We start from the raw sequence: 24735 nt of genomic DNA, 5'->3' as shown, positions 1-24735 counted from the left end.
TTGGAACTGATTCAGATGGCAGAATTCCAAAGTCTTGCAGAGAGTAAACCTAATCTCCAAAAAACAAAACATTATCTGAATCCCAATTGGTAAAAAATCAAACCATACGCAATAGGCGAAGCCATCATTTATATGATGCATAAACTAAAGCCTCGTAACTTCACAGCTAAATTCTTCATATCCATTCAGTCAAAAGAACCTAAGCCAAGAAACAACAGCCCCAAGTACATACAGTGATACAACTTGCATTAGCAGCGGAGTGGGAGTGGGAGGGAACCAAAAAAAAAGGATCATAAAAAATGGAAGAGTAAATTACACATCTATTATCTAAACTATTATTTTTTTTATTTTGGTACCCAAATTTTATATTTTTTAAAATCATATATAACGTTAAATTTAAGTTTCAATTAGATACCCTTCTGTTAAAAAATTAACAGAAGTGTTGATGTGATATTTTCTTTATTTTTTCAATGATGATGTGACATTATTTTATGATGACACATCAACATCACCGTTAAATTTTTAACTTTGAGATGCAAAAATGAAACTTAAACTAAACATTAGGCATGATTTTAAAAAATAAAATAAAATTTGGGTACCAAAATAAAATAAAAGTAACATTAACTACTAAACACGTAGTTTACCCACAATAAAAACAATCCAGAAGACCAAGGTAAATCCTATCATGATAATGCATAAAAATCCCCCTTAGGTTCCTGGACTAAGTAATAAAAATCCCCCTTAGGTTCCTGGACTAAGTAATATTGCCTTGGCCAACCCTAGTGTTTGAGGACCGGCTCCACAGTTACCCATCTAAAATAGAGGGTCATAAAACCCCCAAAAGAAATGTTACATGCATAGAATGTTGTTATTCACATGCATCATAGGAGATTCATGGAGAAGGATCCTTGAAAATAAAGCATACTAGTTTTATAGGACCTGCAGCTTTGAGAGGAATGCGGCACAAAGATCCAAGAAGAGGAACTGTGGTCCCTGAACCCTTTGAAGATCCAGCAGGTACTCCTCCCGAGTTTTATAAAGCTGTTGATATCCATTGCAGAAAAAAAAGTGTTAGCTTTTTTATTGACGACATTCAATATCGATTAAAAATACACAAATGTTCACTGATTATAGGACAATTGCTTTGTTGAATTTCCTAATAATTGAAAGTTATAAAATGATCCCTTAACTATAAGGTGTTGTTTTGTTGATTCATTGACTATTAAAAGTGGCAATATAATCCCTCAACTATTCATGTATTTCAAACCCGTTCTTTTCCGTTAAAAAATTGACAACTATCCGGACGTTAACTTGCTCACTAAAATATGATAAAATCTAATCTCAAAATTGTTTGAGTTGTATTATGTAGATTGAGTCTCTATTTAAATTATGTTGATAAGTCAATGCTTGAAAGCAATAATGGTACCTATTAATATCATTAAAATATGATTTTATCATATCTCAATCAACAGGTTAACATTCAGCTCAGACGATCATCAATTTTTAACAAAAAATGATGAGTTTAGAACAATGAATAGTTAGATGATTATATTGTAACTTTTAATAGTTGAGTGACTCAACAAAGCAACACCCTCTAATTAGAGAACTATTTTGTAACATTTAACAGTCGGAGAACTCAACATAAACCAGGCCTAAAATCGAGAAACTATTTGTTTACTATACCCACCAATATTCTACAACTACACAGCACAGTAAAACTCCCGTGTTCTCTCACGATAAACAGTTAAGACATTACCTGCACTTCGAATTTGACAACATTCGATAACTTGGTAACACCATCATTTTCTATAATAGGTGATTCGTCGCCAAAATAGTGATTGTTGTGCACGGGACTGCTAAGCATTCCTTCATTAAGATCAGGAATGCTAGGAAGCCACTTGCACGTCATGTTGTAATGCCCCATCTCCTTCCAACAGACATTGAGTGCTTGCAAAGCTTTGAGAACTTCTGTCATGATTTCACGAGGATGGGCCCCAGACTGTAAATACAAAAACAGAAGTCAAACTCAGGGACATAAAAGGAGTTAAGTCCCACTACTGGTCCTCCGCGTGTTGCATACCAAATCTACTCTTAATTGTCTGAACTTCTTAATAAGTATCAACCATACTTATCCTGCTTCTTATGGTTCATTTTTCACCATAGTAAGTTACCATCAGAAAAAAAACAGACATTAAAATGCCTAAGATCGAAGCCCAGTCACCCGTATGCCTACAATGAATATCATACGAAGTCACCAGTTAATGAAAACTGCTTGAGACTCAGAAACTCAACCTGAAGTCCAAGAGCCCATTTCCTCTCGAGGCCTCTTAAACCCATTGCTTGATAATCAGCATATCCTGGAAGGCGGTGTCCGACACCTGGAGAAGTAGGTTCACTAGGATGTAAGCGGTGGAAGCCAGATTCCTAAAATACAGATTAAAAGGGATCATAGTTCAAACTCGATAAGAGAGTGAAGGAAGAAGAAAGATGATGTCAATTAAATGGTGGATTTTATAACCATAAGACAGCTTTAGTTAAGCAATGTCAGTAATAAGTAGAAAAATTACAAATAAAACACACCATAGTTTCTTGAAACTCCGTTCCAAATTAGCCGCTTGAGACTCGGAAGCGATTGTCCAATAGTAAGTAGTAAGAAACAGTTCCCTGGAAGATAATGAAATAAGCAATAGGCTACAGTTCCCTGGAAGATACTCAACAGTAGGAAACAGTTTCATCAAGACAATGAGTTGGAGAAATTGAAACCTCTTTCTGAATTCTATTGCAAAGAGATTCGACCAAATGGTTCCTTTCAAATCCCATTCTGATCACTTCCTGAAGGATCTCCTCATCAATCTGTAGTTATGTTTCGATGAGGAACTAAAACTAGTCATCGCATAATATCAAGAATTGAAATTAAAATATTTAATACATCCGAATTCAGAACTTCTCAGGCACTACCAAGTCGCAGGCTAAATCTCATTATATGATCCAGAAAGCATTTAAGCAAGGCTTGTGCAAGGAAATGACTTATTGGAGTAAATATATTACCAGGAGTCCAATAACAAGCAAGAAAACTCAATAATTACGAAGTATCTTACTTCAAAATCAAAAGCAGGTGTTTTAAAGGTTCTCCCTGTAGCAAAAAATCTATGGTATTCAGTATTCAATGTACCAAAGCTACATCCAGAAGCCGACAAGAGTTCAGAATTTCACAAGAAAGTACACTCTAGGTATACTTTTTTGAGCCTTATGGTTACTTTTAAGTTATCATATCAAGTCAATGCCTTTCAGTGTTTAATATAGCATTATATAAGCATATTTACAATTGAAGCTGAACAGTTGAACTCAGGAGAAAACAAAATCAACACCTTTCTAGCTTGTTGCATTGTATCTGGTGGGGGGACAGCTAAATATCTTGGAAGATGTGCTTGAAACCATGGATGCTGGCGGATCTCAGGAATGGTCATTCTTTCCATTGGATCTACTACAAGCATCCGTGGAATCAAATCTCTAGCACCGGGAGATAAATGGCTTGAAAGAGTGTATATGCCTCCCTGACAAAAAAAAAATAAAGCCAATTACAAGGTATTAGCTCTTTAAGGATTTGAGTAGGTAATAAACATGATTAAAAACGAAAATCTGATTCAGAAATTATTAACAGGATAGAAAAAGAACAAAGTGAAAATAAAATGCGCATAAGCATATAATTAACTAATACTTATTTTTTAGAGACCTACGAGAAATCTTGGACAAAAAATATGATGCCACTCACTTTTATTTTCTTAAAGAGGTTGGGAACGTTTTCATCGTCAAAAGGAAGGGTGCCACAAAGAAGGGCATATAATATAACACCACAGCTCCATACATCCACTTCAGGTCCAGCATACAGTTTCCCACAAATAACCTATAACAATGGAGAGTTGGAGACCCATATACATTAAGGAACGCCATCATGACATGATACAAATTTCAATTAAATAAAAGAAAACCAGAACAATATGACAATACATGTAAGAAATCCACCATTATTTTCAAATTCAGACTCCTACCTCCGGTGCAACATATTTTGGGCTACCACAACTTGTCTTCAGAAAATGACCATCTCTCATTATGTTGCTCAAGCCAAAATCAGCAATCTTCACATTGCATTTAGAATCCAGAAGCAAATTTTCAGGCTTCAGGTCTCGATGAACCACCATATTTCTATGGCAGTACTCCACCCCAGAAATTATCTGCTTAAAGATTTCATACATAATTTCTAAGAAAAAGAATTTCAGTAACTAATAGTAATAAAAAAGAATTTCCAAGCAGACCTGCTGAAAAAAGTTGCGAGCCTCATCTTCCTGCAATCTTCCTTTCTCCACGATATAATCAAAGAGTTCTCCGGACTTCACATATTCCATAACAAGAAAGATATCTGTTGTTGTCTCTATGACATCATAGAGCCGAATGATGTGAGGATGCATAAACAATCTCAAAATTTTAATCTCCCTTCCAACTGCACCAAAGATTAAGCCTTCCTCAGTCAATAATTCTATATAATTTGACAACCACATGCAAGAATCCATGCAACCGTGACTCATGCACGCAAAACATGGGTCGTGATATGAGAAATCGAATAAAGGCCCTCTTTTTGTTTTACTCAATGAATTGTTTCCATTTTAACAACCATAAAGAATCAAGACAGTTTATAAGGTTTGAATTAATAACTATAAATTTTAGTTCTGAAAGCAAGATAGCATGCAGAAAAAGTAACAATCAAACTCAACCTAAGAAATGCAATCCTTCAAAGTAACAAACTTTTAAAATAATCATTCAAAAAAATGATTAGAACTGTAGCTTATAATCAGTAGTAGACTTAAGGTGTACTAGATCGAGCAAAAAAGCGGGAAGTGAAAAGAGAATAAATTTTTTAGTGTGATTGGTAGGAAGGAGAAATGAGAGGGAAAAAAGAAGAAAACATTGACATTTTCCATCTTAATGCATTTAAAATGATATTACATATCGGAAACATCAGAGAAATGTGAAAGTTAAGTGTACAATTTACATTCTACAATATTATGTATTTTCAAAATGTTTAGCTTTATTTTTTTAAAAATTTCTACCCTACCAATCTATGTTTGGAATAAAATTATTTGTTCTTTCATATTTTTTATATATATATATATATATCTTCTTTCAATTTTCTCCCCTCCAATTTTTCTACCAGAAAAAGCATATTAATGTCGCATTTTTTTTTGTTAATCTAACGAATTACTATATTCTTAATTCTCAAGCTTGTTTCTTACTTCAAAAACTAAACTAAACCTAAAATCCGATCTCTAAAAAAGAATTTACCTCTTTCCTCCATCTCCATATTCTTGATCTTTCTACGATTAAGAATCTTCATAGCAACCTTATAACCAGTGGAACAATGTTCAGCAATTTTAACCTTTCCAAAGGAGCCAATTCCAAGCGTTTTTCCAATCTTGTAATTCGATAATTTATCGGCTCCACTTCCTCCTCCTCCACCTGATCCATCCATTTTTTTCCTTGAAAAAAAAACACAAATCTATATTTAAAAAGGTTAATTCAAATCAAAGCTGCTGGAGAATCTCGAAAATTAAGTGTAATGTTACCTGATTCGAACCGGAACTGCCTCCTCTTGGTTTTTTGCTTTGATGGAGAATCCAATTGGAGAAGAGCTAGCGAGCTTCTTTCTTTCTTATTGGCTAAAAATCCGACATTTTTCCCTCTTTTCTCGCCCTTTGGATTCTATAGAATAACAGTGATGCCCTCTTCAGTTTAAGGATTTTTTTAATTAAAGGAAGGGTAAAAGTTTAATGATATAAATGATATAATATTTAGGGTGTATTTGGTTCACGGAATGTAATCGGTGGGAATAAAAGATTATCAGATAATAGGATTACTGGGAATATTACATTACTTTGTTTGGTTGGTTTGGTAAGAACGTAAGATTACAGTGTTTGGTTGAAGGAATAAAATATTACTAGAATGTATATTTTACCAAATTGTCCTTGTTCTATATTTTTTAACAAGTGAAATTCTAAATATTTAAATAAAAATTATTTATATAAAAATTCATCGATAATATATTACTTGAGCATTTAAATATATCATTTGTTATTTTAATTTTAATTAATATTAAATTTTACATAATTTATATAAAAATATATTAAAATTTTATATTAACACAAGGAGCGGATCAAAACTAAACATCATTATCTAGCCCGGGAGATTGTCAACATTACAGCATGCGAAAGGCTTGAAAGAGTGGAACGCCATGAACTTCTAGGCAAATGGAGATCAAGATTTATTATGCCGGACTTTACACCCTCTCCATTAAGCTCATTTGTCAACAATACCATCAAAACTTTGCTGCAAAGCTATTGTGACAAGTATACACTTGAAGAAAGAGATGATGTTCTTTATCTCGGCTGGATGAATCGAGCTATTGTCGCTTCATGTGCATGGAGATGTTAACCGATTGATAACTGTTTTGACAGTGTTGATACAACCTTTAATTGGAAAAAGAAAACATGGAAAAAACACGAGATTAGAGCTTACTTGGTAACCATGTCATTTCCAGGGATGCAATGTAAACAAGGTTTTTCTAGAATTAAATGTTAGTGATTAATTTTTAGTGGTTAACTGTTGCAGCTTGTCTTGTTTACGCGTTTTCCACTCTGTAATCTTAATATTACATAGTTATGGATATGTTCTTTTTTTTATGGATATGATGCTAGTTGGTCCATTTGCCTGAAAACGTTCACGTTTCAGTTAAAATCTACGACAAAACGCTCACATTCTTAAGATATGATAGAAAATATATATTGTATTTCTTACAAATTCCATTACAAGAACTTGTTTTACAAACACTTTCCTGTGAAAAATAAAATTGTATCCGTTCCACTTTTGTACAAACTCCCAAGTTTAATACAAATAGTGATTGGCAACGTTCATCTTAGACTGTGTTAATTAGGATTTTATTTCGACGGAAGTCATTTTTGTTACTGCACTCGAAACCGATTGCCATTCGATCGAGCAATTTGCTTTCATGAGACTCGTAGATTGGTTCTCCTCGTGATAACCTTTTCCTTGCATTTATCCAGTACATTTCTGGTTGGTCTTGCAAGGAAGCTCCAATCACTTCAAGTGCCAATGAAAGTACTTTGCATTCATTAACAATCTATCAAATCCAAAATTTGAAAAACATCAGTAAAGATAAAAGTCAGCTTAACTATATCAACTACTAATCCTTCAAAATCATTCTTAGTTAATTACCTGTTTGATCAAAGTTGCATTTCCAGTCGGAGGAATCGACTTTTGTCCAAAAGCAGAGTGACAAAACAGGGACATAGATTCATCTTCCCTCAACAACTCATCGACAATGGAATCCACATATCTATTCAATGTATAAGGGCTTACAATCACTATAGTTGCAATTCACAAAGCTAGGGTATTGAACTGACATTATTCTCTGCAAATAAAATAAAGAACATTAGAAATCATAAAGAAATTAGATGATCGAGGATAGTTAAAAAAAAATGGATGTTCAGAAGTCTGTAGCTCACACTAATAGTTTTCCTAAAATTCTTTGGATCCTCCTGGTCCTCAAACGGGTAAACACCAACCAACATAACATAAAGAGTCACTCCACATGACCATACATCTGCCATATGAAAAAGGAATACAATCCTAAAATTAATCAGAAACAGAAAATGAGAAGACTTTATATCTATGCTTTGGAAAGACTTAAAAGAAATCCAGACCTCAGTTTCTCTTTGCCAAATATCTTAAGAGCTATTGCTTTCATGATCGTTAAAATGAAAACCTTCATGATAAAGTGCACTACTAGTAGATATCCAATCAATTGATAAATATTATGAGCAATTGATCTTTAACCAAGCTTATACTCACCCTCAATAATTCTTAAAAAATTATCAAGTAACATCTGCCTATCTTTATTCTTTAGAACACTAAGTTAAGGCATCAACTACTCCATCATAAAACTATTTAGCATAATAATACAATCATAACTGAAAAACCCTAGCCTCGTAAACAAGCCACTATCAACAATATTTGAACAAAAGTAGATAAAGACTAAAGTACCTTGCCATCATATTCTCTCCGAGAAAGAACTTTGGGTGCAATATAAGCTGGAGTTACGGTTTAGAGTTTAGAGAATTTATTCAATAGGTAAACACATGAATCGTATTCAATAGGCAAACACATGAATCACATTATAGAAGTGGTTTGCACTTGGAGACGAAGCAAACGCAGAGCCAAAGAATTGGGAAAATTAATTCATAATTCGAAAATGATTATGGAAATCTGGGGGACTTACGGTTTAGAGTTTAGAGTGAATATATTGTGATATTACCCGGCTAGTTCCTCAATATCGAATTTAGAGTGAAAAAGAAGAAGCAAAGACCAAGATTGATCCCAACAGAAGTTAAAAGAGCTGAAAGAATCTTCTTTCCAAAGACAGCTTTGATATACTAGCCTCTATAAGATTATTAAACACAACAGCTCAATTGCAGTCCTCGACTGTCCAAACCAAATTCCCTGATTCAAAATTTAGAAAATTGTGTCAAAAATCTCAAAACCTAACATAAAAGCGAACTTAAAACATAAAACTGGTCAACAAAGGAAACATAGGAAAATGTTTTTGCTATCAAAATGTAAAAGGACATCACTTTATGAACATTTTTTTAAACTTTTTAAACTAATTGTTTGGTTAGTGTTTTGATTTGCACTGTGTATCAAAAATCCTTCATGATTCTACACGGTTTTACTTCACAAACAATTCAATAACTAATATCAAGGTTAAACCATGAGCAAAGCTAAGGATTTGCTTAAGATTGAAACGGAACAACCAAAACCCAGAAAAGAAATCTATGTTATAACTCAATTTGATTATGCCCTAAAACCCAGAAAAGAAATCCAAAAATGAACTCCTTACAAAGAGAGAGTGAAAAAGAAGACCTAGTTTAGACTTGCAGAATGAGATGAAAAGGTAAAAGTGGGGCGCAACAACACAAACCTTGGCTTGCACTTGGAGACGAAGCAAACACAGAGACAAAGAATTGAGAAAATTGATTCATAATTGGAAAATGATTATGGAAATCAGGGGGACTTACGATTGAGAGCTGAGGAGGAGGCGGATAGATGATATGATTGAGAGGCGGATATTGGTCCAGGATATAAGGCAAAAACATGTACTCGGTTCCCTGGTACCCTTTGATCCCATCCGATGTTCGCATCTCAGGGCCGAGACCGCACAACACGAAGTACTCAAATAAGCTATATACCTTCTTAGTTCATCGCCATTTCTTTCCAATGAATACTGGAAGCTGTGCAGCAATTCTTTCATCTCCACCCATGTCTTTATGCAACAAATCCATTAGTTCCGAATGAACATATATTTCTGACTTAAGCTTCCATCTGCTTGAAACAACTGCATCGACATTCTCTTCATCACAATTTTCTATCAGCCATAACCAAACGGGGAGAAGGGTACTTTAGACAACGGGATCGGGAATAAACAAATACTTAAGAGAGATGGGGGTATGACATTCCCGGGAAAGCATGAAAAAAATACCACTATTGGTATTCATTCATTCCCTGCACTTGGGAATGTAGACCATCCAAACATAGGTATATTTACCCGGAAAAAAACATTCCTTCAAGGAATGAAATATGACGTGAACCAAACGGAGTCCTAGTGTAATTTACTCTTAATAATAATGAAGTTAGCATACAATGACTACATTTAAAACATTCAGATAAAAGGGTTTGACCTAAAGTTTAACGTATGAATTTGAGGGAAATGGTAGTTAAAATATAATTAGATTGTCTTCTATTAGCAGAACCCTAATCAGAAATTTTATAATTTTTTTCTAAAACCAAGATCCATTTGTCATTCAACAAAAAAAAAATCATTTCCCAATTTATAGCTCAGTACATTCTCCCATGTAACGCAAAACGCTCCAAAATTTCTTCAGAGTTCACTCCTGGTTTCGTTATTCCCCAATTCTCACCATTTGAATCCTCCAAAAGGTACCATATTTCCTCACTCGATCCAGCTTTTCTATATATTTTTTGGCGTAAAGAATGATTATTTTACCATCTAAATCGACCCAGATCTGATGGAATGATTATTTTACCATCTAAATCGACCCAGATCTGATGGCTCATGATTTATCCTTTAAAATGCTGATCATGAATCATACTTTTGTTCTCAAGTGTTAGTATGATTCTGTTTTCGTTTTGATGAATTGGGAGAGATCTGGTGTCTGGGATTTGAATTTGGGTTTTCTTTCCTTTTTTGATATATATTTTTATTATATTTTAGGTCTACACGTTGATATCTTTTAAAATCTCTGTGTAGTTCTTTTTAATCTTTAGTTTCGTAGCTACTTCGGTTCAAATTTTCCCCCCTTTGCTCCTTAATCCCAAAGGATAATATAGGAGGGGTGCAGTTAATTGCTCAATTTATTTCTGCGCAATTTAATTATTTGTACTGTTCTTTAGAACTCACTACAATTGTTGTAAATTGTAATCCAAGTGAAGTTCCTACTAATACACTACTGGTAATTGATGATTACTAAAGGGCTTAACTATTATCATCATTCTTCACCTTTAAGAAAGCCTCTGGGAAGATTTATTTCTATTTTATATTGAATTCTTTTCTTTTGACATCCTTTTGTTGATTGCAGCGGACACCATGATTTTGTCTGAGTTTAGTGTCGTGTTTGAGTAGTTTTCGGCTTCTCGGTTGAGAAATAATTTTCATTTTTATTAAGAGTCTTGGTTGAATATGGGGGATCTGATTACGTGGTCTCAAGACAATGGATTTAATTGAGAACTTGTCAAGCTCTCTAAAGGTGCTTTCACATGTATGATTAATTCTGAAATCGGGGCTGTTCTGGCTGTCATGAGGAGAAATGTCCGTTGGGGAGTCTATGCTGCAGATGATGATCAGCTCGAGCACTCTCTCATCCATTCCTTGAAAGAATTGCGGGAAAAAATTTCTCATGGGGTCATTTGTGGCAAAATGTTGACCCAGTTGTGTACCTTCAGCCTTTTTTGGATGTAATTAAATCTGATGAGACTGGTGCACCAATAACTGGTGTTGCCTTGTCTTCCATTTATAAAATCTTGACCCTTGATGTACTTGATTTGAATACTGTAAACATGGAAGAAGCTATGCATCTGATCGTTGATGCTGTGACAAGTTGCTGGTTTGAGGTAACTAATCCAGCTTCTGAAGTAGTGGTACTAATGAAGATACTTCAAGTTCTTTTAGCTTGCATGAAAAGTAAGGTAGCAACTAGGTTTAGTAATAAGCATGTATGCATGATAGCAAATACATGCTTTTGTATTGTTCATCAAGCAAGCTCCAAAGGTGAACTGTTACAACGGATAGGTTGACATACAATGCATGAACTAATCAGGTGTATTTTCTCACATCTTCCTGAAATCAGGAGCACCAAACATGAGATGGCTAATGGAAGTTTGTTATCTACTTCAGGAGTGGTAATTTATAAGTCATGCTCCAGGTTCTCAGTGTAACATATTAACTCATTTGTTACCTTCAAATTTATGAAATTAATTTTTATATCGCAGGTGGGTATGCAAAACGGGAATCTTGTGCTTCAAAGTACACAGGTAGAAAATGGAAATGTCGCCGCTGTTTGTGATGGTCCACCCTCTCATACCGCTGATACTTCTAGTCCTCCAATGTTGAAGTCCAGTTTTGAAGTTGACACAATCAAGTCTGGCGAAAAGGAAGGGAAGAAGGAAACCCAACATGATGAAAGATTGATGTCTTCTCCTTTCGGGATCACATGCATGGTGGGGATATTTCAATTTTTGAGTTCTCTGTTAAATGTCACTGAAAATGTAGGTATTGGCCTTAAATCGAATTCTGTAGCATATGAAGAAGATGTTCCACTCTTCGCCCTGGGTTTAATTAATTTGACAATAGAATTGGGTGGGCTATCATTCAGCAAGCATCCCAAGTTATTGGCTATAATTCAGGATGATTTGTGTCGTAATCTGATGCAATTTGGCTTATCCATGAGCCCACTTATTCTTTCTACTGTATGTAGCATGGTTCTCAATCTATATTATCATTTGCGCTCGGAACTAAAAGTGCAGCTTGAAGCTTTCTTTTCATATGTGCTTTTGAAGCTTGCACAAAGCAAGCACGGGTCTTCTTACCAACAGCAGGAGGTTGCTTTGGAAGCTTTGGTTGATCTTTGCAGGCAGCAGACATTTGTGGCTAAAATGTATGCTAATTATGATTGTGACATAACATGCAGTAACGTTTTTGAAAACATTGCCAACCTGTTGTCAAAGAATGCATTTCCTGTGAATGGACCTTTGTCTACAATGCATATCCTTGCTCTGGATGGTTTGGCATCTATGGAAAAGGGTATGGCTGAGAGAACTGGCAATGAATTGCCTATATCAAATGACGCACTGACAGATTGCGAGGGATATGAAGCTTTCTGGACATTGAAATGTCAGAACTACATTGATCCTAATTCTTGGCTTCCTTTTGTCCGTAAGATGAAGCAAATCAAGAGAAAGTTGGCAATCGGAGCTGACCATTTTAATTGAGATACCAAGAAAGGTCTGGAATCTCTCCAAGGAATCCATCTTTTAGCTGATAAGCTTGAGACTGGAAGTGTATAATCGTTCTTTAGGTATACAACTGGGTTAGCTAAGAATCTTATCGGAGATTTTCTAGGAAATCATGATGAATTCTCTGTTCAGGTGCTTCATGAATTTGTTTAGACCTTTGATTTTAGTGACATGAATCTAGATTCAGCATTACGTGTTTTCTTGGGAACTTTCAGATTGCCTGGAGAATCACAAAAGATAAAGAGAGTGCTCGAGGCATTTGCTGAAAGATATTACTAGCAATCACCACATATATTTTGTAATAAAGATGCTACCCTCTTGTTGTCGTATTCACTTATACTGCTTAACACAGATCAACACAATGTACATCTATGGTCCCTTTAATTTGCGAAATTTTTTCGGAGAGTGTGGCAACAGCTTATTATATTGCTTCAGGGACAAGAAAAGATCGCAGAAAGAACATGAGATATTTAATCAGTAAAGCTTTGGAGTTGGTTAATATTTATACTGCCTCTTCACCTCATTTTTCGAAGTTGTTGGAGGAAGCGATGGCCATATGGGAAGTATGCCAGATGTTAGGCATTTCTTTGAAGGATGGGAAGAAGGCATTTATTGAAAAAATTGTATGTCTTGAGAATGGTTCGGAGGTAGTAATAGAAGGTTGATATGTCGGGGATCTTGATGGGGGTTTAGATAGATGATTTCTTAATGATGAAGTTAAAGATAACCATTGTAACATGGAATGTTAGAGGCTTGGATAGAAAAGAGAAGCAAAGGGTTGTTCAGAGGTTAGTGGCTAAATACTATCCTCATTTTATGTGGCTACATGAAACAAAATTGGAGAAAATTCAGAAATCTTTTCTTAGAAGGAAAGGATTAAATAATTTGCAGGGGTTTATTGAGTCCCCATCGGTTGGTTCATCAGGGAGATTATTAAGTTGATGGGATGACAATATTTTTGAGTTGGAAAATCAGTTCATAACCAGAAGATTTATTGCTATAACAGGGAGTTTTCGTGCCAATAATTTCAGATGCAGATTCATTAATGTGTATGGTCATTCTGTTGAGGAGGAGAAATGTAGTTTTTTTGAAGAGTTAAGCATGTTCATAGGAGGTCACAGTGAACCTATTTGTGTTAGAGGGGACCTTAATGTTTATCTACATGAAGACGAAAAGATTGGTTGAGCTCAGAACATGAATTCAATAGGGACTTTCAACCAATTTCTTCTAAGCACATGTTTAATTGATTTGCCCTTGAGTGGAGGTAGGTTTACTTGGTGTAACAACCAAGATTCCCCGACCTATGTTAGACTGGACAGATTTTTGGTTGATAGCCAATTCATGGTTGCTTTTCCAGATTTAGTTCAATCATTACTGCCAAGGTATGTGTCTGACCATAATGCAGTAATAATTGAAAATAGAGGTGTTAATTGGGGGAAAAACCTTTTTAAACTGTTTAATTATATGATACATGAAGTTGGATTCAAGTATTTAGCCAGCTCTTCAATTCAAGAATGTAAGAAATATCAGAGGAATGCTAGAATATTTAATATTCTGAAAAAAACCAAAACAACCATAAAAAATTGGGCAGGGAGAAGAGATAAATTTCCAGGAGCTTTGATTTCAGAATTAGAATTGAATATTCAAAAGCTAGAAGTGGATGTTCAACAGTTGCAAGATGGTTTCACTGGTGAGAAAACAGATGAGTTGAAGAAGTTAAACATAATTGTGGAGGCTGTATAAGATAGAGGATCATATTTGGTTCCAGAAATCAAGATCGAAGTGGGTTGAAGATGGTGACAGAAATACAAGATACTTTCATACTTGTGCTTCAGCTAGGAGGAAGAGAAATGACTTGAATGCTCTACATATCAAGGGTAATGTTATTCAAGACCCAAATGTTATCAAGACAACAGTCAGAGATCACTTTTTAAAGGCTTTTAATGATCAATCTACTTTAAAAGTGGAAGGTATTGGGTTGGATTTTTCCAGTGTTTCACTGGAGCAGAGTCTATGTTTGGAGAAAGAATTCGTAGAGGAGGAAATATAGGATACTTTAAAGTCTTGTAATGGTAACAAAGCTCCAGGGCCAGATGGTTTAAATTTGGGCTTTTTCAAAAAAATTTGGCATGTGCTTAAATGAGAGATTATGAAGTTCTTCCACAACTTCTACTTGGGGAAAGATTGAGAATATGACATTAATCATACCTTTATTAGTCTCATTCCTAAGGCATCTAACACTGGTGACCTTGATGACTTTAGACCTATTAGCTTAGTGGGTGGATTATATAAGATCCTCTCTAAGTGTCTTTCGAGGAGGTTGAGGAGTTGTATTTTAGACTTAATTAGTCCTACATAATTTGCTTTTACCCCAGGTCGACAAATATTGGATTGTTCTCTAATTGCTAATAAAAGAGTCAATTTTTGGAGGAAAAATGGAATGGAAAAATGGAATAAGGGTTGTGTTTTCAAGGCTGATTTCAAGAAGACATATGATTCGGTTGATTGGAATATTTTGTTTCTAGTAATGGAGAAAATAGGATTTGGTTCCACGTGGAGAGGTTGGATAAGAAAATGTGTAACCATAGTCTCAGTTTCGGTTTTAGTTAACAGAGTTCTTTTTGAGGAATTCCCAATGGCAAAGAGACTTAGACAGGGATGTTCTTTATCCCCTTTGTTGTTTAATATTATTGGTGAACTTCTCAATTTACTGAAAGGTTGTTGCACAAGGATTGTTTTATGGACAAGTTATTGGAAGGGATGAGGGGTCTTTTAACTTATCTCATTTACAGTTTGCGGATGATCTCATTATTTTTTTGCGGTGCTTCGAAAATGCAGATTCTAAACGTTAAGAGGGTGCTTCGAGTGTTTCAACTGATTTCTGGTTTACAGCTCAACATGAAGAAAAACAAATTGTTTGGTGTTAATATGAATGAAGAGGAAGTTCAGGAGTGGGCGAACACTATCGAATGTTCAGTTGGTAGCTTTCCTTCTGACTATCTAGGGATTCCTTTGGGTGCTACTAGGAATTTTGCAACTCTTTGGAATCCAGTGGTCAATAATTTTACCAAAAAAATTAGTTGGGTGGAAGGCTTCCTCCCTTTCATTAGCAGGAAGATTGGTATAGATTAAGTCGGTTCTATGTTCGCTCCCAACTTATTATTTATCATTATTTAAGATACCAACTTCGGTTCTTAAAATCCTCAACTCAATTATGTTCAATTTCTTATGGGGAGGGGGAAATGGTAAAAATAAGATTCACTGGGCCTAATGTGTGCAAATCAAAGATGGAGGGGGTTTAGGTGTTCTGAATCTTAACTTGATGAATAGAGCACTTTTAGAAAAATGGTCTTGGAGGTATGCCAATGAAAGGGGGTCTGTTTGGAGGGAATTTATTTGTTCTAAATATAATCTGGATCCATCTTTGTTAATGTTTGACAGTAAGATCCCACAAAAAGTTTCTTGGATTTGGAGATCTGTGGTAAATAACCACTTTAAAGATGACCCTATTGGCTCCAAGTTTAGAAGTATGTGTTCTTTTCTAATTGGAGATGGCAAATTTATTCGGTTATGGCAGGACATTTGGGCTTTGGATTATCCTCTTTTGCTCATTTTCCCTAGATTGTTTTCTATTTCCACAAATAAATTAGATAAATTATTTGAATTTGGGGATTATAGCTCTTCGGGCTGAATTTGGGATGTGCAGTTTCAAAGGAATTTAAATGACTGGGAATTAGAGCAGTGGTCTAATTTGATGTCTGTTATCTCGACTTTTTCTCTATCTATGGAAATTTCTGATGGGATGATTTTGAAAGGTTCTGGGGATGGGGTGTACACTGTAACCGATTCTTTGGGATCAGAGGAGGTCTATTTTTGGAAGAAGATTATTTGGGGGGTCAGCTTCCGCCAAGAGTGGAGTCTTTTATGTGGCAGGTTGTTCTAGGGAAGCTGGTTGTTAAGACATAACTTGTTACAAAAGGAATTCAAGGAATTGAAGATGTGTTATGCCCTCTTTGCAAGATGGAGGAATAGTCTCCCTCACATTTGTTTTTCTCTTGTTCGGTGGTGTGGTCTATTTAGAACAAATTTATGAACTTCTGGAAGATTAAGTCTGTTTTTCATGCTAATGCTAAAAGCTTTCTTCTTGCTTGGGATGCTTTGAAGATTAACTCTCCAATTTGGTCTTTCATTCCCGGGGTCGTTCTTTGGACCACTTGGAAAATTAGAAATTTTATTGTGTTTGAAGGGGGGAAGCTATATATGACAGAATTTTTCTTCTTAGCAAGGTTTAGGCTTGCTTCTTGGTTCCTAGCAAAGCATAAAGGGGTTTCTATTCTAAATGATTCTCTTATTTTAGATCCTTCTTTAGGGGACTCTTGTTCTCTCCATTCTAATCAGATTGTATATATATTTCCTTGGTCTCCTCCTCCTAAGGGTTTTGTAAAACTAAATGTAGATGCTACTACTACAAAGGATTGGAAGAAGAGCGGATTAGGAGGAGTTTTAAAGGATTCCTCGGGATTGACCTTAGGCTGCTTCAAGGAATCTGCTGGTCCGGGGCCTCCGACCTTTATGGAATTAAAAGCTATTCAAAAGGGGTTGTTATTTTATGCTTCTTTTCGAGAGAGGATCAAGGACCGTTTGATTATTGAAAGTGACAGCAAGGTGGCAGTGGATTGGGTCAAGGAGGTTGAATTATATCCTGATGTTTACGCTTTAATGATTAAAGATATTGTTCATAGGCTTAATGCATTAGAGGGTGTTATTATATGGGCAAATAGGACAATCAATTTAGAGACTGATGCCTTAGCTAAAGAAGGAATTGGTTGAACTAGTGTTGATGTTTATGGGTGGTTTACGGTTGATTTATGTTTATCTGTTTCTGTTAAGGTTGTTTTTCAGGTTGTATCTTATGTAATTTCTTATGTTTAATAAAATCCTAAGGCACTCTTTTCCTCCTTCCGCTGATTAAAGAGCTTCCCTACAAGCTCCATTAATCAAGAAGGGGTTTTTAACAAGGTCTGAAATTCTTATCAAAAAAAAGAAAAAGATGACCGAAGAAGATTTTATCCGCAACAATCAACTCATCAATGGTGGAAAATATCTTCCTCGAGAGTACTTGTCTGAGCTTTACCACTCTATCTGTGAGAGCGAAATTTAGATGACCCCTTATCAAAGTGTTGGTTTCTTGGTAATGACGTCAAGACGTTGGATTAATGTGGTTTATAAATCCAAGAAAGCACCCCTTTCATTGCATGTGATTCTAGAGCGCTCCTTGACCACAATATCTTTTGTATCTTGTCTGGTTCCACAATTGCGGCTATATCTGTGGTTTTCAATCAAGTGGAACATGAAGATGTCTTACAAACGTGCTTTGAGGGATTCTTGGTTGTTGCCAAAGTTTCATTGCACTATCACTTTGGTGATGTATTGGATGATATGGTTCTCTCTTTGTAAATTTATGAACATCTCAACTCCATTGTCCATTGAAGAAGCCATTGTTTCTTTCGGAGATGATGCCAGAGCGAGAATAGTAACAACAGTTTTCACTATAGCAAATAACTATGGTGATTGTATCAACAGTGGCTGGAAAACATATTGGATTGTGTCTTAAGCTTGCAGAAGCTTGACCTTCTGCCTGCCAATCTAGTTAGTGATGCAGCTGATGAAAGCGAGTCCTTGTCTGACCAAGAGCGGGGTAAGCCTGCTGCAAGTTCTTTACAAAAATTGCAGACAACACCTGCGACCATTCCCCAAAAATCTTATAGTCTGATTGGACGGTTCAGTCAATTCCTATCCTTTGATATGGAAGAGCCAAGGTTGTATCCAACTGAGGAAGAGCTCGCTGCTCAACAGCGTCTTCGTGAGATAGTACAGGAATGCCACATCGGTAATATATTCTTGGAGAGTAAGTTTCTCCAAGCCGAGTCTTTATTGCAACTTGTCGATGCCATCATCTTGGCTGCAGGTCGATTCAGCAAGGGAACTTGGGTCATGGAAGATGAAGACACTCCAGTGTTCTGCCTGGATTTGTTGATCACTATCACACTATATAACCGGGATAGAATTTTGATAATCTGGCAAAAGGCTTACAAGCACATATCGGATATTGTCCAGCAGAAGGCAGTACCATGCACTCTAGTTGAAAAAGCGGTGTTTGGACTCCTTAAGGTATGCCAGCGCTTGCTTCCTTACAAGGAAAATATTACTGATGAGCTTCTAAAGTCCATGCAACTAATATTTAAACTCGATGCTCGGGTCGCTGATGCATATTGTGAACCTATCACGCAAGAAGTCATGCATCTAGTGAAAGCAAATGCAACTCGCATCAGATCTCATTTGGGTTGGAGCACGATCATCTCCTTGCTATATATCACCTCTATATACAAAACATCATGTCTGAAGGAGCACATCTTTTGCCATGTAATTATGTTCTTTGTGTGGATGCGGCAAGGGAGTTTGCTGAGTCTCGGGTCGGAGAGGCCAAGAGGTCCATTTCTTCCCTAGACATGATGTCGGGTTCAGTCTTTCGTCAAGTAAGATGGTCTTATGAGACCCAGAATGCTGCAGAGGGGGAGGCTGCTAAGAAAGTAAGGCAGGATATTGGTGAGGTGTGGCTGAGGTTGGTGAGTGGACTGAGGGCAGTATGTTTGGACCAGAGGGAAGAGGTGAGGAACCATGCTATTTTAATATTACAGAGTTATTTAGGAGCGGCAGACGGAATTCAGGTTCTGACCGCTTTGTGGATCCAGTGTTTTGATAATGTGATTTTACATTAATGGATGATTTACTAGAAATGAGCTCCTAAAAAAAAACTCGAAAATGGAGGGTACACTTGTTTTAGCCACAAAATTACTATCGAAATCCTTCTTACAGTCGCTGCAGGATTATTTACAGCAACCATCCTTCTGCAAATTATGGCTCAGGTTTCTGGATCGTATAGAGAGATGCATGACTGTTAAGTTCCGAGGAAAACATAGCAAAAAAATGCATGAATTAGTCCCCGAGCTTCTCAAGAACACATTGCTGGTAATGAAGACTATAGGTGTGCTTATGCAGAGTGATGATCTCGGCGGAGAGAGCTTTTGGCAATTGACATGGTTGCATGTGAAGAACATTGCCCCATTTTTGTAATCCGAAGTGTTCTCGGAACAAGAACTGGTGCAAGTACGAGCAAAACACCAAAAGACAACTGGAGTTCCTTCGACAGATGGGGCGATGCTCATTCGATGAAACAAAATGACAGTTTGGTGTAAAATCACATTCATACATGTTCACAGTTGCACAATTTAACCCATGGAAAAGTGAAGCTTGATAGTATGGTTGCGGCAGCTTCATATTTTTTCGTGTAGTCGAACTTGGAATCGGAGGTCCGACCAGTCAAATAATGTGTCGGATTTTGTATTCCTTGATTCAATAGGGCAGCTTGTTCTTACAATCAAAGGGATCCGAGTAATCCCGCCGTAACTTTTGCTCTGTTACATAAAATCTCGACCAATATCTTTGTATACCATACATATGATAATAATAAACTTTGTAGAGTTTTGGGGGCACAAAGGGGTATTCATATTTTATTGTAGGTTTGTATTTACATTTTAAAAATATGCAAATTGGCCCCTCAACAAAAATTAAAGAACTTCATATACATATCACAAAAAATTCTTTGAAAATCTATTAAAAATGTTACAATTAAAATAATTATACCAAAATGATAAGTTTAAGGCTTCAAATAAATTAATTAAAATTTAAAATATTTTTCTTATTTTATTTTAGAAGAATTTTCAAATATAGTCTTATATTTATGGACTTTAATTTAGAATTTAATTTGTATTGTTGATAGAATTCTAATTTGATAATTAAAATTGAATAAATTATTCGAATTTTCAATTAAGATAATAAAATATAATGTATCATCCTAAAGTTTGAAGATTGCCTCGATATATTATGACGGAATAGGAGGCAATAAGAAAAATACCTTTGTACCTTTTCTTTCTTTCAAAATCAACGATTTCATAAACAGGTCGAGTAGTTTTGAAAGTTAATAATTTATATCATTTAACAGTAGGCGATGTAGCTCAAATGGTACAGCGCTCGCTTTGCATACGAGAGGCACGGGGTTCTTTTCCCCGCATCTCCATTTTATTATTCTCATCTCTAAATTCAATGTCAGCACCACGACTTCCCTCTCATTTTATTTTGAATCTTTAATCAGAATCTTTAATAATTGAACTCTATGACTAAAAGAAGATTAAAATAATATAAATAGTAAAATATCGACATTCATACGAAACTAAAACTCCCCCAAAATTATAAGCCCACTATTGTTCTTAAAATCTTTAATATGATTGTTGCCTTATTCAATGCATGAAAACCATTAAGACACACCATTGCATATGATTGATACTGATCTCTAGGCAGACAATGGTATTTTCAGGGCCATTCTTTGAGCAAGCCAAGGTCGGTTCGGATCTGGGTCGATGAATCCGTGCATAAGGAACTCTTCTGCTTCTTCGTCCATCAGTTCTCGCGCCCAAGAAGCCCGTTTCGCTTGACAGCAGCCCGGGCCAAAACATCTATCGTTTCAGTCAAGGTGAAGAACAAAAACATTATCCATTCGAATGACACAAAGGCCAACAAGAGTTCAACTTGTACCATCTTTGACAAAAGTGACAATCATATAAATTTTATCTATTTCATGGAAAATAACCCTAATAACCAAACCAAATGGAATCTTCTGGACCCTAATGTTTTCCTGGCATGAACTAGGTCGTTTTCTGAATTTAAAAGTAATATAACAGAGAAAAAAGAAAATACCTGTACTCGTAAAAGCAAGCACTTCTCTCGTTTTCGACTTTTCCCCAGTTATTCCAACCTACATGTTTGATACATTCATCCATGTATGTGTAGGCAAAGACTACCCTTCCAAAGGGTCCCCATGGACGCCCAAGATATGAATACGAAGACCCTCCATTGCCGGTTATGACACATCTGCATTGAAGCCAAATGTTGTAATTCACAGGTTCTCACGTGTGATACTGACATACTGGAAATATATATCGTAAAAAGATGAATAGGTACCAAACCCGGGTAAAACATATGGATCCCAGCTGATAACAAATACCATTTCAAGGACGCATGATGTATCTATACCGCATTTATAAGTTTTGTAAGTTTAGTTCATAGGCTAAAAATGGTCACAAAAATTTGTGACATAATACGAAAAAAAGGAAATGTAGTCAATTGGAGGCAAAATAAAAATTCCGGGTTCGGGTGAGAGCCGTCTAACCTTAAACAACTATCACAAACACAAATAAAACATTAATGGTTATAGCAATTACCACATTTTCCTAGCAACAAAATAAAAGATACAGCATGCGGCGCAAAAGATCGAAATGTGAAGTATTTTATTTCGATTTAAACATAAAAACCATATAGGAAAGTTAAACAAAATTTTAGTCGCAAACATATCAAGGTAGGCCAAAATTTGCTAAGTTTCCAGGAAAAAAACTCAAGAAATTTATACAAGAAGTTAATTGGATATTAATGAAACGAACGGTAGAAAGAAAAGGGCACAATTCGTCAACCACAAACCTCAAAAACACGTAACCGGTCGATTCCTGAGAAGTTTTCCTGCTCTGTGCAGTTATAAATCCAGCCGACTTGCAGTGTATATGACAATGCTCTAACAGAGCTGTGCTGTTCCCGAAAATGAAATCAACACTTCCTTCAATATAGCAATCTTTCAAGTATTGTCTTCCATAATGCAAGTATAGAGTATCCTGCAAATGGTTATAAAAGCAGTAAGATTTTAGATTCCAGTACAAAGTAGGGCCCTGTCTATGGATGGGAGAAAGGGTCAAGATGCTCAAATCCGAACCTCAGACTTGTTGAACGTTACCTCTTAAAGACGGTTGCATAAACCAAACGAGCTAAACACTTCTCAAACACTACACCTTTACGAACATAATTAAACCTCTAAATTGGTCGTGAAATACTCGAAAGACCTTGGCATGTAACCAAACATTGTTTGACACAAAAATATAGTTTTGCCAACTATTTCTTTAGTGAGGATATCAAAATTAGGCAGTTGAGCCAGCAAATTTTAGTTATATTTTACAATTAAAAAAGGTCTACAATTGTCACCAAAACAAAGTGCATCTATGTTTCTCAGATTTGAGTGTTTGGAGGAACATATCCTTATACTCTGCATATATGCATGCGTCAGACACAGTACTTCAAGAAAATCGAATAGTCGGGATAACATAAAAATGCAGAATGATACAGTATCCTGCTCCATTAATAACAATATTACATAAGGCCACCTAAAATTAGATGAGTCAAGCACCTGCCAGCCGAGGAACCTGCAATTATAAAATGCACATCGATCCGCCGTTACTCTGATTGCAACAGCTTGCCCTGAACCCTGTAAGAAAGTAAAGATCAATGGCATGAGACTAATTGGAACGCAAAGTTTGCAACTTTTGGACAATGAAATGAACCTCATCGAGAAGCTGCAAAAAACACCCCCAAATACTAAAAATTCATTTCATTCAGTGAATCAAAAGGTGAAATTTGAATCATTCATGAAACCCAGAAAAGTGTGCAATAAATTAAGGTAAAATTAAGAGAGGAAAGATTGGAACTTTTACCTCGGGAGAAGAGTTCTCAAAAGTGACATTTTCAGCAATGAAATCCTCTCCTTCAACAATCACAGTGCCACAACCAAACGTCCCAGTCCCAATCAACCTCGAGCCCTTCTCAAAAAGAAGGGGAAAAAACCCACCAAGATTACACGTGGCGAAAACCCAAATAAGGTAGCACCGAAACGAACATCTTTTACCTGGTGATGTTGGATTTTAGTAGCGGTGTTGTTCCATGAAAGAAGAGTGAGTTCGGGACGGAGACCAGCCAAGGTGATGAGGTTCTTGGTCTTGGGAACATAAACGGGCTGCTTGTAAACGCCGGGTGACAGTCGAATGATGGTCCGACACGTGTTGCCCAGTGGGACTGTGTCAATGGCTTCCTGCACAGTCCGGTAGTCGCTACTACCGTCTTGGGACACCGTTATTACCCTTGCCGACATTGATCGAAATCAAAGAAAACAAAAACATAAACAACAAGCCTCCCTCTTTTTTCTCTATGGCAAATGTTGTCCGGTTTTCAGTGAGATTCCTTTTTAGTGAGATTCAAGTCTTAAAAAAAAGGCAGTGCTACTTTTGTTGATTCATTTAATTATTAAAATTTAAGGTAAATTATATATTTAATATTTAAATATTAGTTTAGATTCGTTTTAGTATCTAAATTTTTAATTTTTTTAAAAATCATATCTAACGTTTAGTTTTCATTTTATTTTAGTATTTTTTGTTAAAAACTTAACACGTTTAGTATCTAAACTATCAATTTTGGTTCGTTTTAGTATCTAAACTTTTAATTTTTCAAAACTTAACGTTAAATTTTGAACATGAATATTAAAATGAAACAAAAAATTAAAATTTTTAACAACGAGATACTAAAATGAAATAAAAACTAAACTTTAGATATGATTTTGAACAAATTAAAAGTTTAAGTAAATGGATCAAAATTGATAATTTATATATTAAACGCGTAATTTACATTAAAACTTATAAAATTATCTCTTCACTATAGAATATTGTTTTGCCTTATTGAGTTCTTTGACTATTAAAAGTTATACAATCATAGTTTGATTATTCATATATTATAAATTTATCATTTTTTATTAAAAATGATGACTTATTGAATTAGATGTCAACTTGTTGACTAGATGTGATAAAATTTTATTTAAGTGCATTTGAATGGTTGAAAATTAATTTTTAACATTGGTTATTCAAAATTCGTAATAATAACATTAACATTAACCGTTAATTATCATTTTTAATTGTTCAGTTAATCAAAACTGTTTAGTATTAATGATTCAATTAATTAACATATTAAATCTAACAATTTTACTAATTAATAGTTACGGTTAATTACTTATGGCCGAGGCTGATTCCAATGGTTAATGAGTTTGTTTCTAATCCGGAAGCCATTGTCCGTGGTGTTCGATGATGTAATCTGGGGCGG

At 35.5% G+C, this 24735-nt stretch overlaps 2 protein-coding genes and 2 pseudogenes across 2 annotated transcripts; 1 reads left to right on the top strand and 3 right to left on the bottom strand.

Moving 5' to 3' along the window:
- Positions 1-629: 629 nt before the first annotated feature.
- Positions 630-5762, bottom strand: LOC120170089 (annotated as a pseudogene).
- A 1043-nt stretch (positions 5763-6805) lies between these two features.
- Positions 6806-7413, bottom strand: LOC120167622 (putative disease resistance protein At5g47280). Its single transcript, XM_039176602.1, has 2 exons — positions 7285-7413; positions 6806-7189 (listed from the first exon to the last, which is right to left on the bottom strand). Exons 1-2 carry the CDS (start codon positions 7357-7359, stop codon positions 6965-6967), a joined length of 300 nt encoding a protein of 99 aa, XP_039032533.1. The 5' UTR covers positions 7360-7413; the 3' UTR covers positions 6806-6964.
- A 3025-nt stretch (positions 7414-10438) lies between these two features.
- On the top strand, positions 10439-19924 carry LOC120169979 (annotated as a pseudogene).
- A 1032-nt stretch (positions 19925-20956) lies between these two features.
- Positions 20957-23797, bottom strand: LOC120169890 (pectinesterase 31-like). The gene is made up of 6 exons (XM_039177979.1): positions 23495-23797; positions 23304-23408; positions 23000-23077; positions 22246-22433; positions 21469-21642; positions 20957-21227 (listed from the first exon to the last, which is right to left on the bottom strand). Exons 1-6 carry the CDS (start codon positions 23735-23737, stop codon positions 21065-21067), a joined length of 951 nt encoding a protein of 316 aa, XP_039033910.1. The 5' UTR covers positions 23738-23797; the 3' UTR covers positions 20957-21064.
- Between the last annotated feature and the right edge of the window lie 938 nt (positions 23798-24735).

The sequence above is a fragment of the Hibiscus syriacus genome, unplaced genomic scaffold (assembly GCF_006381635.1).
Source record: "Hibiscus syriacus cultivar Baekdansim isolate YM2019G1 unplaced genomic scaffold, ASM638163v2 tig00000329_pilon, whole genome shotgun sequence".
Taxonomy (NCBI): domain Eukaryota; kingdom Viridiplantae; phylum Streptophyta; class Magnoliopsida; order Malvales; family Malvaceae; genus Hibiscus; species Hibiscus syriacus.
Note: the sequence above shows the minus strand (reverse complement) of the source record. Positions and strands in the feature narration are given on the sequence as shown.

Coding starts and splice junctions, on each gene's coding strand:
- LOC120167622 (XM_039176602.1), bottom strand. CDS start 7,359: ATGTCCCTGTTTTGTCACTCTGCTTTTGGACAAAAGTCGATTCCTCCG. Junction 7,190..7,284: donor ATGCAACTTTGATCAAACAG/GTAATTAACTAA, acceptor TGGATTTGATAG/ATTGTTAATGAATGCAAAGT.
- LOC120169890 (XM_039177979.1), bottom strand. CDS start 23,737: ATGTCGGCAAGGGTAATAACGGTGTCCCAAGACGGTAGTAGCGACTAC. Junction 23,409..23,494: donor CTAAAATCCAACATCACCAG/GTAAAAGATGTT, acceptor CTTTTTGAGAAG/GGCTCGAGGTTGATTGGGAC. Junction 21,643..22,245: donor ACCGGTTACGTGTTTTTGAG/GTTTGTGGTTGA, acceptor GCTTCAATGCAG/ATGTGTCATAACCGGCAATG.